The sequence below is a fragment of the Lepisma saccharinum genome, chromosome 15, assembly GCF_977018435.1.
Source record: "Lepisma saccharinum chromosome 15, izLepSacc3.1, whole genome shotgun sequence".
Taxonomy (NCBI): Eukaryota; Metazoa; Arthropoda; class Insecta; order Zygentoma; family Lepismatidae; genus Lepisma; species Lepisma saccharinum.
In genome coordinates, this window is record NC_139243.1 from 13884904 (window position 1) to 13901630 (window position 16727).

The following is a 16727-nucleotide window of genomic DNA, read 5'->3' on the forward strand; positions in this document are numbered from 1 at the left end:
CACCGCGATTGTTGAAGCTTCAGAAGTTACAAATGAAATGTATTTCTTGAAAATTAGGGCAAATTACATATAAACAAATTACGTACAACTTGGTTTCATTAACACGTTTTTAAATTATATTTTGAGGAACCTACAAAAATTCACCTCTAAAACAGAATTTTACAGAACTGAATTACTGTATTACGGAGAAGAATTTATCAAGAACAAATCAATTGTGTGTGAATTGATTGATTGAGTTGGTGTTTTAAAGTCCACTTTATGCACACTACGGCTAATCTGGAATGAACCTACAGTTGGAAGTGGGATCCGAACCACTATGTGCCTCGACAGGGTATCAAACCCAGTACTACTTGATTACAAGGCGACAACACTTACTCTACCACTGTGCTATCGGAGAGAGGCACATGTGGCTGTGCGAAGTGAGATAATTTGGGAGCTATATGGGAATACAGGCTCTGGCAATACAGAGTTCAATAAATTACAACGAAACGCTTGGCAATTGCTCGATTTCCTTAACATTAATGATACATTTGGTACATGTGTTATTAATGCTTTGAGCTACCTGTATGTAAAAACATAAAAAATGAATGAAAGAACAGAAGTAATAGTTAAAGAATCAGTTGTTTTTGCTTACCAGCTACCATTGCAGTGGCGCTATCCCAAGATCATCTTCATTGTTGGCTGGGAAAGGAACATCTTCATCTGAGCTACTGCTGTCTTCCCGCCCAAGTGAAATTACAAAATCCTCCATTTGCTACTCTTCAACTCCTCCTTTTCCCATGCTTCGGAAATAATCTTCCTTGTGTGTTCTATAGCCGAACGCCACCTATCTGCCGTCACATCCCCGATAGCCTGTTCTGTCAATTGCAAAATTTTAGACTGTGCAAAAGGTGGCAAAGTGTTCCTCTGTGCTACCAGCCCTTTGACCTGTGCCCAAATAAGTTTGATTGCATTGTACATACAATGATAAGGCGGGAGACGGACCACCATATGTCCCGCTTCTTCTGCAAGCTTGTCTATTCGATATATGAGGAACTGGGGTTTGTGTAACATAAGGAGCTGCAGTAGTTCAGCTTTCCTCATGTTTCTGTGGACTCTCGAAAATCCTGAAGTAGGTCATTCCGGCAACAGCGCGTCGCTACCAGAGTGGGTGGTTCCACGCCGCTTGCTAGCGCGTCCCGACTGTAGTGGAACAGTATGTGACTGCAAATCAATTGCAAACCAGATTCAAAGATGGGCGACCCAGTCATGAATGGTTTCATGGGTTTACACAGAGGCATAAAAAGAACCTCAGAAAACCAGAAATCACAGAGCACATGCACTTGGAGGTTCAGAAGGACCCCTTCATAGTGTATGGGTTTTTTGATCTTCTGGAATGTCTGATAACAGAACTGCAGCTGCAAAACAAGCCTGAAAATGTATTCAAACTGGATGAAACATCATTCATCCATGATGTAAGCACTGGAAAGGTTATAGGTGGCATAGGGCTGCCTACTAAACAATGGACAGGAAGAGAAGCAACAACTGTCCTCGTTTGTGTCAATGCTGCTGGTGACATTTTACCACCCCTCATAATATTCACGGGCAAGAACATGTGGTCCAGCTGGATGAGTAAAGATGCATTCCCCGGTACAACCTACCGTGCTACAGAAAATGGTTGGATAGACTGTGCAACGTTTTATTCATGGTTTCAAACACAATTTCTTCCATCCGTTGTGAAAAAAGACTTCCATCCCTATCAATAGGAACATTATTCCAAAGGAAAACTTTCATTCAAAACTTTTGGAAAAATACAATTTAGTCAAGAGACTGCAGCCTGATCCCTCTACTTCCCGTTCAACAGACAATGTGCCTATCGAAACTGGAAACTGTTCTTGGTACACCAAATCATCCTCAACATCAACCCTGGTGGATGCACAAACTTCAAATACATTTTTTCGCAAATTTACTTCACATTATTTCAATTAAGAAACTGGATAGTCTAGCATTCATTTTTCCCACAGGCATTTATTTTGACTTGAAAAGTAAGAAAATTTCTTGAATGCAATGATCCAAGGTTGCTAGCAGATGTATTTTGAAATTTAACTTCAGGTGTACTGACATGTTTGGTCGCCTCCAAAGCTCAAGTTTAACTTAAACATGTGTGCCTGTTTATCTGAAGTCCAGTGTACCTTTATTCCTTAAACTCCTGATGTGACATGTGTGTCACATCTTGGTCAGGTCGCTAACTCTGGCATGTGACACATATGCCACATGGAGCATTTTACACTTTTGGAGCATACTGTGACTCAGGTGATGTTCAGAGATACAATATTTTGAGTGCTACATAAGTCTTCAGCAGGTTTCGCATTTCCCACAGAAAACAAGCATGGCTTTTACAGTAGAAAATATTTATTTCTACAAAAGTATCAGCAGTAAGTGCAAAATTCTTGGCACAAGAATGGAACAAATACATCAGGCAATATGCAGGTATTATTTTGAAGACTCGCATCCTGCCATTGCCCATGTGAGAACCTGACAAATTTCAAATTTTGTATAAAAAATGTGTATTTACTCTCATCATGTTCTTCTTGGTAAATGAAAATTGTCTTTTTTGACCATAGGCTTATAGCCTAGTCTGTACTGAAGAAAATGTGGTATAATTTGGCTCTAGCATTCATACAGTGCATTCGAAGAGTCCTCACACTCATTCTTAAAAAATAAGCTTCTAAGGCATTCATCTGAATTAGTTGGCAAGTCTGCCATTAGGGATTGGTATGACCTTGAAGAACTATAATGACCTCAAAGAACTATAAGCAAGAAATTCTCAAACTTTGAAGGCCGGGACTTTTCGAACGGTCCGTAGTTTGAGACATACCATTTTATTGAAGAACTGTGCAGAATTTTACATTTCCAACAGAAATCAAGCATCATTCTTACACTAGAGTAATTTTGCCCCCCAAAAGTATGAGCAGCAAGTGTGCAATTCTCTCCTTGAGAAGACACTGAAAATATGTAGGTATCGGTTTGAACCCTCACCAGGGCCGCATTTAGGATCTGTAGACCTCTAAGCTGAACATGTGGTGCGGGCCCTACCATCTTTGACATTTTGTTATGCAAACTTAGAGCAATAACACATGATTGTCCTGAATCTTCTGTCCTCTGAAATTTCAAAAAAGTTCATTTTTTATTTCTTTATAGCCACACCAAGCGATCGAGATTCCTGAATGCTGACACAACTCATATCAGCTGTCCACCAGGGTGCAAAATCATTGAAATCTGGTGGGGGGAAAAACTTCTTATCTACAACCCCCCTTCCCCACAAACGATATACATGCTTGTAATGTTATTAAAAGTAAAAATAAATTACTCAATTAAAAATATATTATTAATATTACTATTATTATTAATTACATACATGAAATTAATTTGTTACTTTTACACATATCAGATATTGCAAAGCAGTAATTCCTTTACTAACTGGTTAAAGATGTTAATAAATTATGAAATAGTTCAAGGGGTTTTATTATGTGTAAGTTTCTGTTTAGTTTGTGCTTTATGATAACATAAATCAATTAGATTTCATATTTATTATTTTCTTGCATTCTTGTTTTACATTTATTGTGTGTATTGATGTAGATTTGTTAATGATATCTCAATACTCACAACTACACTAATTTGTGTGTATTTCCGATATTATTCTTAGTAAAGTATATTTGAAATTAAAAGTAATTGCTTATCTTTTGTTCGTTATAACAAAAACTCTTCTCCCTGGAAATTTTTGGTGGGGGGAGTTTTGAGGACAAGATTGTTGGTGGGGGAAATCCACCTGTCCCCCCAGGATTTTCCACCCTGCTGTCCACTGAAGAGTTCAGCCAAAATAGCCCACACAACACACAAAATAACTGCGTCGAAATCATTTATGATTATAAGAGGGACCGCAACACAGTATTGAAACAAAGACATTTTTTATTTTAGTCTATTCAAAATTTAAATTTTTTAACAGTTTTTTTTTTTTTTTGTGGTGCGGGCCCATAGGCTGCACCCTAGATAGCCTGCACATAAATGCGGCCCTGGCCCTCACGTCCCAGCTTTGCCTACATGGGGCTCCAACAAAGTGCAAATTTAAAAAAGAAAAATAAATAAATAAATTACATTTTTTAAAAAAATTACTTTAGTCCTCCTCGTCTTCTTCTTCACAAAGGAAAATGTTTGTTTTTTTTTAGACCATAGACTCATAGCCTAGTCTGCAGCAGTTGTAACTCTAGCAATCATAGTTTTTGAAAACCTTGCGGAATTTCAAAACTTTTCTTAAAGGTTCGCATAACCACTTTCTATAGATGCAAAATAAAAACCATTAAAAATAACTGTGTAGATTATTTTGCATCTTGCGGAGTTTTAAAATTCCTGCCGATAACAAGTACGGCTTTCACATTAGAATATTTTTTCTTCAGAAATTATCAATAACAAGTGTGCAATTCTTCCCACAAGAATGGCACACATATCAGGCAATACACGGGTACCATTTTGAACCCCCACATCCTGGTATTACGTAAGTGGAAGTCCAATGAAATTTAAATTTTGTAAGAAAAATAAGTTTCTCATAATTCCTTCTTCTACTTGATAAATGACTTTTTTACCATAAACTTATAGGCTGGTCTGTACTGAAGACATATAATTTGTAACTCTGGCATTCAGAGGTTCCCACGTATAAAAGTTTATAAAAAACCTTGTGGAATTTTAAAATTCTCGCTGAAGACAAGCACAGCTTTTACATTAGGATATATTTTTCTCCGTAAAAGTATCAGCAAGCAAGTACAGAATTTTTGCCATGAGAATGGAACACACATGAACCTCCTCCAGCTTTGCCTGTACGTGACAGCCAGATGAAGATAAAATTTGTAAAAAAAAATTTAACTTTCTACTCTTTCCTCTTCTAGTTGATAAAGGGAATTAAGCTTTTGAACTTTGAAAATAAGCTTACAGCCTAATCCATACTGCACAAAATGAGCTAATACCTGTAACTCTAGCATTCATAGTTTGCAAGATATACATTTTTATTTAAAGGTTTGTATAATTTTAAATTTCCAGCTCAAAAAAGGATTGGTAATGTCTGACCAGGGAAAATTGGCTCAGCATTTAGGGGTTATATCAGGTTGTATTCTTCATAATATTTTATTTTTATGGAATAAAAATATGTCGCTATAAATCACGCACAATACCTAGAACAAGCACAAAACTCAGCATTGCAAAACTATGAAGGAATAGTAAAAAGCCTACCTGGTAAAAGGTAAAATGTTGAATGCAGAAGTCCACATCCCATGCAGTGCTCCAATGCCGAAAACTGCAAGTTTAAACCCATCATCCCATAATCATCCCATACCAATTTATCCCATTTCATTGATACAGTTAAAAGAGCATTACAGATACCGGTATCTCTTCATAACCAAGTGCATACACACACAAAAATGATAATACAAAATACATACAAATATTTTCATGTAACTGAAATTAACAAATAAATTGGAAATCAAATTATCACCTTTTACCATATGACCTACCTTGGGATGCAATAAAGTAAGTTCGTCAAACCACTTCACAGTGGACAAGGGTGCATGTATTCTCTCACCCTTCTTGATGTTCCTGGGCCTTAGGCCACAGTGCAGGGGAGTAGTGGGTACTGTTGCAGCAAGGGCCTTTTGACAGTGTGTTTAATAGTTTGGATGAAGCTAGACAGCGTAATGCTCGAACAGGAAATACGAGCGGTATATGCTCAAAGGCCAGTAGCACACATACAACCATAGTTTGCCTGTTGTAGTGGGCCCCCAAATATGGATTGTGAAATGAAACTGAAACTTAAGTGAACATAGTCATCATCTCCATGTTAAAATGGAATCTAGTCTATCTTACCTACACATAGCCATATATAGTTGATTATGGGCTGAGACTACCAGGGTGGATTTTTGCACATGTATTAATACAATTCTTGTCTCATTGAAAAGATATTTGAATCTATACATTCTCAAGCGTGAGAGACTCAAATGACTATGAGGGAGGGAAAGTGGTCCTAAGAAGTACTTTAGTATTGGGAAACTAGAAACCTAAAAGGTGGGTGGTGGTGGAGTAACCAAAGTCTTAACTTGGGTCTTTAAATTTCAGCAATCAAAGGATGTTGAGATCAGAGTCAATGAATTTAGCAGAACTGTATCTCTTATACAGCATAACACTAATTTCACTTATTTTACAAATTACATAGAAAATATATCAAAGCCATGAATTGCATCCTTTGTAAATACTTTGTGTACAACAAGCCACATGTTGCCACACTATTTTGAGCCAATACCACTATTGCTCTCACCACAGGCCCATAGCTAGGCAGGAACCAGGGAGGGGGGCCTCAGCCTTAAGCACCCTGGATATTAGGCAAAACTATTTTCTGTAATTTTTTTGCAATAAAGAGTAAAAATGTAGACAGCAGATATAATTTTGCTCACAACTTTCGTGAAGGATAAATTCACAAAACATGAACAACAGCTAATACATTTGTTCATCTTATTTATAAGAAGTAGTATTGGCAAGTATTTTGAAGATTGTCTTCTCTAGACTCAAGAAGGCTCTTTCACAGGGCAGCTTCTTTATCTGTACGTTCGCTGCCCCTGTTGCAATCTCCCGTTTAGACAGAAATCTGTGACTTTGATGTCATCATGCAAATTCGCTCCGCATCTGCGTCACAGGTCAACCGCTCCCATGTTTTGGAAACGAAGGGGAGTTTCATTGCTTCTACCGGGGAATGGAATGTATTGTAGGCACTATGATTGAATATTGTGCATTTTTTCTTGTGTGATATAAATATCTGTATCATCAAAACTAGTATGGTGAGGGATGATGTCAGTAGCAGTCAACACTTTAAAAAAACAATGTTTTAAAAAATATGGAAAAAATGTAATATTTGTACGATATTTCTAAAATTCATGTAACTTAATGACCCCCCCCCCAAACACACACACATAATTTACCTGCATTTAATACTGTTAAACTTTTGAAAATTGGACTTGGTTTACAAAGCCCCCTGATAATCCGTGAGCCCCCCCTGGAGATTAATTCTAGCTACGGGCCTGTCTCACCAACTGCTGCTGATATTCAGACATACTTCGTAATTCATCAATCTAAAGATGTTCAAAATAGTTATTTGATTGATTGAGTTGTTGTTGTTAAGTCCAGTTTCTGCATGGTAAGGCTAATCGGTACTGAACCTACAGTTTAAAGTGGGATCTGAACCACTATGTGCCTCCACCGATTATCGAACCCAGGTCCCCTTGATTACAAGGTTGCAACGCTACCACTGTGACATCGGGGAGGCCCTCAAAATAGTTATTAAATGTGCTAATAAAAGTACAGCTATACCACTTCAGTCTACTTCTTACATATCCAAAATTTGAAATATGATACTAAAGTTCTCACACATGTATATTTCAGTCAAACAGAAATTACTTTACAAATTTGAATCCTATGATAATATCTAGAAAAATATTCATTATCTGTTTGCAAACAGACAGCGGCGGATCGTGAATTTTCAAAGATGCGTGCTACAGGTAGATGTTGTTGCTTACATTCACAATTATCCTCACCCGCACACACATATATATACACACTCACTTGGAGCCGCTAGCGTATGCATCATTATTTTTTTCAGAGTGGGCTGGAATTGTAAAAGTCGGTTTCACATAACTACTTTCTAGGTAGGGGCAAAATAAATTATAAAATATCTTGCAATCACCGCTCTAAATCTTAATTTTAAAAGCTATCCAAAGACAAAAATGGTAATTGGAGATCATTTTAAGGGGTGTTTGCATTCATTTTTTTTTTTAAAAAAAGAAAAAGTTCTTCATTGCTTTCATCCGAAACTCAAAATTTCGAGATGGGATCAACTCCCTGCCCCTAACCTCCCATACATCATTGCTTGAAATAAAAAAAGCACCACTGATCCTTCACAATGACTGAATGACTGCTTGACAATGAACTGCAACAAAAATTTTGTGTCAAAATCTGTAAAGTTATTCACAAACTTTCTTCTTATACTGAGATTAGAACACTTACCGTGCTGTGGATCTGAGTAGCACGCTAGAAGATGGTTGTCCTGAGTTCATTGGCTGAGACCCTACTTCACCCGCAAGAACCGAGGGGCATTCAGGTGTACCACGAGGAGGCGAAAACGTGCTATGAAGCCAATAGCCCTGTATTCGTTGTAGCTTATCAGCATGCAGGAAAAACCTAGCGCACTGCAAATTTTTGAGCTTCTTAATGTGAGAAATTTGATTTCACGGTAAAATTGTCATATGCGGGAAATCGCTCTAACTCGTTTATTCTCTACTTTTTTACATTCGTACTTACCTATTCTGCATTGCAAAAGATTGTTTAACAATGGATTTAGCTTTTTTCAATGAAAATTATTTCCAATTTCGAGATATCGAGTAATTAATCTTCCTTGTTTTTCCCCTTCCGTAGCACAGAACATGGCCGGTACATCTTGACTACCCTTGTTATATGGAGGTTGTATGTTGACTAGCATTGTCGATCTTCACCGGTGAAGCAGTGTTTCCAAAAGTATAAACCGAAAAATACCTAATACGGTGTCGAAAAATAATACTACTGTTTCACTTCATCCATCACGAACCATGCACAACAAGGTTAGGTTAGGTTATGTTGGGTAAAGCAAACATAGTTAAAATAGTTATTAATTATCACAAAAATTCAACATAATTCACATCAGGATAACATATATTCTGCTTTGTTTTTTAAAGATGTAAACAGATCATTCGAAGTTTTACATATTAAGTATAACATTTCTGCTTTTTTTCTCTTACATCTGGATAACATATATTTTTTTCTTTTTTACATGTAATGCATGATTCCTGCTTGCATGAAAAATTCGCGCACTCTATTTTCCAGTGAAAAGTTACTCTTGAAGATGTACTCCAATAAATACCCTGTAAAGTGATATTTCCTGTGTCCAAAAATTGGAATGGAATGCCGGACATTTTGCCAAACTCTCTCTATGTTTTGAGAGTGGACTGGAAGTTCCTCGCCCTGCATTCTTTGTAGGTTTTCTTGGGGAACATGTCCACTCGCTGGTGTGTCGACAAACTCTACGCTATGGTTAACTCTCAGGTGTCTGTAGGCTGCTCCCTGTAAGTTTATATATGATTTCTAGCAATAGGACATTATACTTGTTCCTGGAAGTATGAACTGGCGTATGACTTGCATCACAGTTTCTTCGTTTCGATTTTTCACAGGAACTATGAAGAAATCTTTACAGTTTCCCCTTTCAATTCCACCAAAAACCCACTGTCCTTCAATTGGACATCCCCTTCAATTTACACATTTTTTGGTCTTGCCGAACTTAGCTTCATCTATTTCCACAATAACTCCAGGACCTCCTATTGGTCTTGAATTGTTAATTACCCATTCCTGGCACACTTGCCTACAGTGGTTTGACCAGTCCACAACTGTTTTACAAGTAATGTACAGTTGGAATTGTATGATACTTGCCCTTGGGTTTGGCAATATAAGCCACAATATACAAAATTTAATGACTCTCCGTACAGTCAATTTACTTTCTCCTATAAAAGTGCCCAATCTTGCAGAACGATTGAATCCACACGGACATCTTTTGTAACTCATTTTCCCACGTCCCTGGATTGTTTTCGTACACAAATATCTCCACCTGCCATTAGGTTCAATGTGCAACTTACATGTACTTTCACATTTTTCACATTCCACTTCTTGCTTCACAATTCCATGCTCAATAACAAAATCTACTACATCTTCCACACCGTCCAAATTCATGATGCACCCTGTACACGTCATCTTTCACAGATTTACAACACGGGTCATGCACATTCGGATGCAGATTTTTGTATATTTCTGACCTTCTGCAACGTGCATATAGTTACGAAAATACATAGTTTGAAACACTGACCGGAAGGTTACGTCATCAGATACTCGCAACATCCTGTTCAAGTACATGGATGGGAATGCAAGCAACAGCTTTCGTGCATCGGACGGATATTATTATGGAAAAAATACATGATTTAGTAGCAAAATAGTTTGAAAAATGCGAGAAAACACTTCTATGAACTTCCGAAATTACACAGAAACTCAATTCCGTAAGTACTTTCTCCTGTAAATTTGAAGATATCGATTTCCCGCATATGACAGTTTTGCCCATTTCACTTCAATGTTTTACTGAACTTCTTAAATCTATGAAATTTGTCTCTCTCTCTTTTAATTTTAGAAAATTGAGTGACATGCTATAGCATGATAGCACGTATTAAGCAGCCACTACTGCAAACAGACATGGTCCACTGTCTACGGTAGTGATATCACTACTGATGATTGCTTGACGACTTGCCACCCACTACCCCTAGATAAACCTGCACTGTGGTCACACTTGGAAATTCAATTCCCTCTTTTCAAGCTACACACATCAAACAAGAGAGAGAAAAACATAAGAAACCTCAAATGTCAGACTGTAAATGAACATGACAGTAATAATTTAGGTCAGCTTTTATACATCAACTTAGGAATGGTAGGCTGACATTACGGTGTAAAAATCTCACAAAATTTTGTCTTCCTGGTTTATGATGAAAGGATAAAATCCAAAACTTCTCAGTAATGCTGGTTGAGCCTGGAGTGGAAGAATTTGAACAAGAAACTCTGTAAGAGGGAGAAGGGTTTGATATTTGATGGAAAATTCCTGAACAATCAAAAAGAATATCAACCGGGGATAATTGCGAAAGGTATTTTCACAATTCACATATTATTTTTCTAATGATAATATCAAAACAGTGCTCATTACTTTCAGGAAGATACAAATTTTGTTTGACAATTATTGCCAAAATTCTATGATAATTATAATTAGTCTTCCTTCTACAGAATTTGAAAAAAAAAAAAAAAAAAAAATCGGAACCATTACCTCTGCATGATCTTGTATGGAATAGCCCAATAACACTGTAGCATTGGCGACAATATTCAATAAATTAATTGCATTGTAACTCGTAAGTACAAGGGTCGTTCAAGGTTGACCGGGATTTTCGTACGTAAAAAATCGATGAATAGCCGGATCATGATGAAATGTGCGGGTGACGTAATGTATTCCTTCGCGAGTAACTAGCGCCCGGCATGACGTAATTCGCGCATGCGCAGCAGTTGCAGCGAACATGGCGGCAAGCAGTGTGTCTGTGGCTGTGGAGCAGCGGTGTGCAATCAAATTTCTCTTGAAGGAGAAAGTGAAACCAGCTGAGATTTTCAGACGATTGCAAGTACAGTATGGTGAACAAACGATGTCGCGGACAAGAGTGTACGAATGGCGTGAGCAGTTTCGCGAAGGACGAGAGCTGGTGACAAATGAAGCGCATGGACACATTCGCCCGACTTCAGTCACACCAGTGAATATCGCACGTGTTGAGCAAATGATTCTTGAGAACCGGCGAGTAACAGTGCAGGATATTGCTGCAGAGGTGAATATCAGTGTCGGGAGTGTTGAGACAATCATTCACGACCACTTACGCTTCCGCAAAATCTATGCAAGTTGGGTTCCCCGCCAGCTGACATTCGATCAGAAGTGGCGCAGGACGGTCTGTGAACAGCTTCTGAATCGGTTTCGAGCAGAAGGTGATGAATTGTTGCAATCCATAATCACGTGTGATGAAACATTGTTGCACAATTCAACCCCAGAGACCAAAAGACGCAGCATGGAGTGGCGGCATAAAGGTTTCCCGCCCCCCAAGAAAAGCAAAACGCAGCCGTCCGCTGGAAAGATCATGGCAAGTGTCTTCTGGGACATGAAGGGCGTTATCCATGTGGATTTTCTGGACAAAGGGAGCACGATTAATGCCCAGTATTACTCCACATTGTTGAGTGGTGCTGTACGAAAGTCCATTCGCAAGAAAAGACCTGGGATGTTGTCTGGAAATGTCATTCTTCTCCATGACAATGCCCACCTTCACACGGCGAATGTGACAAGAACAACTCTGGCCGACATGCGCTGGGAAGTTCTGCCCCATCCCCCCTACAGTCTGGATTTAGCCCCCAGTGATTATCATTTGTTTGCACCCCTTAAAGACCATCTGGGAGGGAAGAAATTCACGACAGACAAAGCACTGCGGAGCGATGTCCTCCAGTGGCTACAACAACAACCAAGTTCTTTCTACGCCAAAGGAATTCGGGAGCTGCCAGAACGATGGCAACAGTGCCTAGGCATGCACGGAGAATACTTTGAAAAACTGACATAGTTTGGTGTTTCTTCTGCTACCTATTTCCTCTGCAGAAATAAAAGTCCCGGTCAACCTTGAACGACCCTTGTAATAAGGTCCAATTTTGAACTTTAGTACTGCCATGTTCACTTTCAATCCTTGTACTAAAAATTCCTTCACCTACCTTTCTCCAGGATCTGTCCCTTGGCCTTCCACCTCTTCGGTGACCACTACATTCTTCTTCTTATCTTCATCATCACCTAATACTAATGCATCATTGTCACTATCCTCAGCTGGCACTTTCTCCACAAATTGTTCACAATCATGCGGATAAAATCCTTCACTTCCAGAAACATTTTGTCCACTAGGATCTTCCTCACTTGTGCCTTCAAAATGCATCAAATCTTCATCACTCTCACTTTCAACTTTATCAACTAAAGCACTTTCAACTTTACCAACTAAAGTTTTGCTGTCAACAGAGATGTCAACATCAGGAGCCTCCTTGATTGATTCGGGTTCAGTCTTAACACACGACTCATCTGGAAGCCACACATTCTCCAGAGATAATTGTTCACAAACTAATGGATCAGTACTTTCCGCTTCGGATTTTATTTTCACTTCTGGAGGAGGGAAACACATATCAGATACTGGAGCAGGCACAGTTTCTTCACTAACACGAGACGAGGATGCAGGATGCTTCTGAAATACAATGATAAGGTACATAAATTTTATGATATTGCCTTTGCATATATAAAACAACCCTTCCCTCTTAATAAAGACATCACTATCCTAATTTTGTAGCTTAGAAGCCACAAACAAACCAAGGCTGCTTCAGTGTTCCCAGGCACCCCTCAACATTGAATGAAGACAACCACACGACACAATATTGCATCTGCACTGTTCATTTGTTAGCATTTACTTGATATGAAGGCTTTCAGTCAGTATCATGACTCCCCAGTAATATTCTTTCTACACCAGATGCTACAATGAACACACACACTGATGTAAAAGTTGAAATTTTGTCTGCTAGAGTACACCATGGTGCAGCACAATGTACTCTGGGAACCCATTCTCTATAGCAATTATGGGAGTCAGTTAGAAGGCTGCATGGGTTGTTTTTACAGAAAGTTTAGTTGATTCCCAGTGTGAGCCTCATGCTGACCACATCACCTTGACTATGGCTGTGTCCGAATCGGCAGCAGATGTTGCCTTGAGAAGCATTCCACCCTTGAAATCGGCCTACCGATGTTCTCTGAATTGACAGCACAGGTGGAGTTGGAGGGAAGAGGTGGAAGGTGTGACAGGTGCACGCTTCAATTCACTGTGGCCCTGCACCTGGCAGCCATAATTCCCTTCCACTTTGCAGAGGCAACGTTTACAGAATTGACGATGTACAACTCAGTGCTACTTTGATATCTTTTCGATAACACTGTATGTAGAAAAATATTAAATAAAGAAATCAAATGCCACATTTTTGATATGAGTAGTAAATAGGTGGAAATCATTGTGATTTTGTCTCGCATCTGCCTTCTGCTTCCGTAGTGCACGTCTGCACCCCAAAGCGTGGTGGGTAACGTTCGAGCTGATACCTGGCAGGATAAGTGGCAACCCTACTGCAAGGGGACATGTAGATTTGAACGACTTCCGACAGCACACGAACCAATGGGATGAAGCACTTGCCAATTTAGACATGGCCTATGACAGACTGAAATACCTGGGACCTACCTCTGCAACTTCAATATGCATTCAATGCACAGTGCAGGACACAAGGAATAGCTTTATTTTAAGAAAGTGATTAACAAAATGACCCCCCCCCCCCACCTCCCTTTGCCAGCCTTAGTAATTTATGAATCATGGAATCAGATAATGACTTTTTTCCTGCCTTGACATGTCAAATTTCCTCAGATTGACATTTAGTGGCAGCACTATACTGACTGTAGCCTTATTGTGCACTATTGAACAATGTTCGCATGAAAAGAACTAATTCTGTTCATCAAAATTCAAATTGTATGGGAAGAAATGCTTGTCCCAGAGGACTTGTAGTGATGAAGCACTTCCATATCCAACACTGGTTCGCGATACTAAGTGCCACCACTGTGGAAGTTTAGACAAGCACCCAGCAACATTTAGGTGGTGCATCTCATTGCCTACAACTACAAGGTCATTCTCCTTTGTCCCTGTGAACAGTGGGTATTGCAGTAACTTTCTGGATATTGATTGATTGATTGAATGAATTGCTTTATTTTTCTTTGCTTTTTGTGCCACTTTTGACTAATTTGCGAAGATGAGGATGAGTGATGATATGATGAAATTGATGAATGGACACTCACAAACATCCATGCCCAGGCCAGGATTCAAACCCGGGACCTCTGGTGAACTTACTGGATATGTCCAGTGATATATCAGAAATGACAACAATTTCTTGGTAGACATCTGATAGTGCTGCACCATAGCCCAAAGAGCCATGGTACAAATTTAGTGGGCCTACTGCTTTGGAAGTGCTAGAAGATCCACTACAGTGACGTCAATGACAGTGCACATCATAGGTTGGTACTTCAGTGATATATAGAACAATTAGGGATGAGTTGATATAAAATTTACCAAAACCAATAACCAATGTTCAACTGATTGATTGATTGATTGATTTGGTGTTTTAAGTCCACTTTATCCACAGTAAGGCTAATCGAGACTAGACCTACAGTTTAAAGTGGAATCCGAACCACTTGTGCCTCCACCAGGTATCGAACCCGGGACCTCTTGATTACAAGGTGACGATGCTTCCACTGCGCCATCGGGGAGACCCCCAATGCTCAACTGATCCCTTATAAAATCTTAAATGATCCTTGAAAAATCTAAATGGTTCATTCATCTCCTTAATAAGTGTGTGTTACCACATGACTGCAATGCAAAAAAGCTACATATTGAGAGATTTACTTTCAACAAAAGTAGGGCATGGAGATTGTATGTTTATATCCCATAAAAATTACTGTATTGGCCCGAATATAAGCCACACATATTATCCAAATTTCAATTATGAAAAATTAGGATGCATCTTATATTCGCGATCTTAAAAAAATTATGACATTTCGTCAAATCATATGTTAAAAATGTGCTGATTTCTAAATTTCAAGTAACGATAATGCAACAATAGCATTGTAGAAACTGGCCACATTGTAGATACCATAATGTTATCCAACAATAGCATTGTTGTTTCTAACTGAGCACTGTAAAGACTGTCAGCATTCTTGATAATGTACTCTTTGAATTTATTAAGATTGTGTTCGTTGTTTTCTAAGCTTATACAGGTATTAATTTCTACTGAAGTGGATCTACAGGCTTGTCACCAATATGAACGATCATGTGGAGAAGAAAGCATCATCAAGCCTGGGAATCTGCTGGCAAATGGTTACCGGTATTTTCTTCTCTTCCATCGGCTTGTATTCGGGCATCATCTTTTTTTATTTTCGCTCCTTCATATTTTAGGGTGCAGCTTATATTCGTGCCAATATGGTGTAAGAAAATGGCAGAATATTGCAATACATTATTAGATATTTATAGAAACACTGGATGCTGTAAAATTATTGGTAATTTTATCGATGAACCAATATGCCTGTATCAGGCCGGTACAAATAGTGCACCGATTAATCTGTCCCATCTCCAGAAAAAAAAACTCTGCTGACAGCATGAGATTATTACCAGAACATTTGGCAAAATGTGATACATTTGGCCAAAGAGTATGCAGTAATTTCAACCTCTACAATAATATAAGTAGTCAGGTAGGAGCATGTATTCACTTTTTTTGAAATTATCCTCATATTTCACAACAGACAACGTTCTCTGGCACTGTGCAGAAATCCCAAGAAAAATGGCTAGTTGAAATTACATTTACAGGTTCAAAAATATCCATTTAATACTTGATTGATTTGTTTAATTTTACTTCACTTTTCTGCCACTTTTGGCTAATTGCGAAGATGGGGATGAGTGATGATATGATGGCATTGATGCCCATGCCTAGGACAGGATTCGAACCCGGGACACCTGGCATCGTAGTACGATGAGCTAACCACCCTGCCACGGGGCCCGGCTATTCATATAATAGATGTATTAATAGGATAAGAAAGAGCATGGGCTGGTCGACACACTAATTGTTTAATAACTGTGATTTATCTGAACTTTTCATGGTGCTCCAAGTCAGAAAATGCATAACAGTTATTGCATTTACAGTGTAACTTAGAATAAACATTCCTCGAGGGACACTAGTACAGAACTTAAAAGGTGGGAAAAATAAAATTAAGAAATTAAAATTAGGGTTCCACTGTATGTTATCCGATCTTGCTACATAAAATGCAAGACATACTGGGAGCGGTTCATAAAAAGAAAGTTGAGTGTTTAGATCTTCTAAACAAAGATCTCTATCAGGAAAGTGTTAACACAAGACTGTTTTTGTCCTGCTCCAAGTTAGACTTCTAATCTCATTTTACAAAGTTCCTGGTG

General features: G+C 38.6%; 1 protein-coding gene across 1 annotated transcript in view; it reads right to left on the minus strand.

Annotated features, from left to right (window-relative positions):
• The window catches only part of LOC145999785 (uncharacterized), an 86843-nt gene that overhangs the window by 57754 nt on the left and 12362 nt on the right, over positions 1–16727 (minus strand). Inside the window, exon 3 of the mRNA XM_083137088.1 lies at positions 12418–12932. Within this exon, the coding sequence (XP_082993214.1) occupies positions 12418–12932 (515 nt within the window). The remainder of the gene's footprint in view (positions 1–12417; positions 12933–16727) is intronic.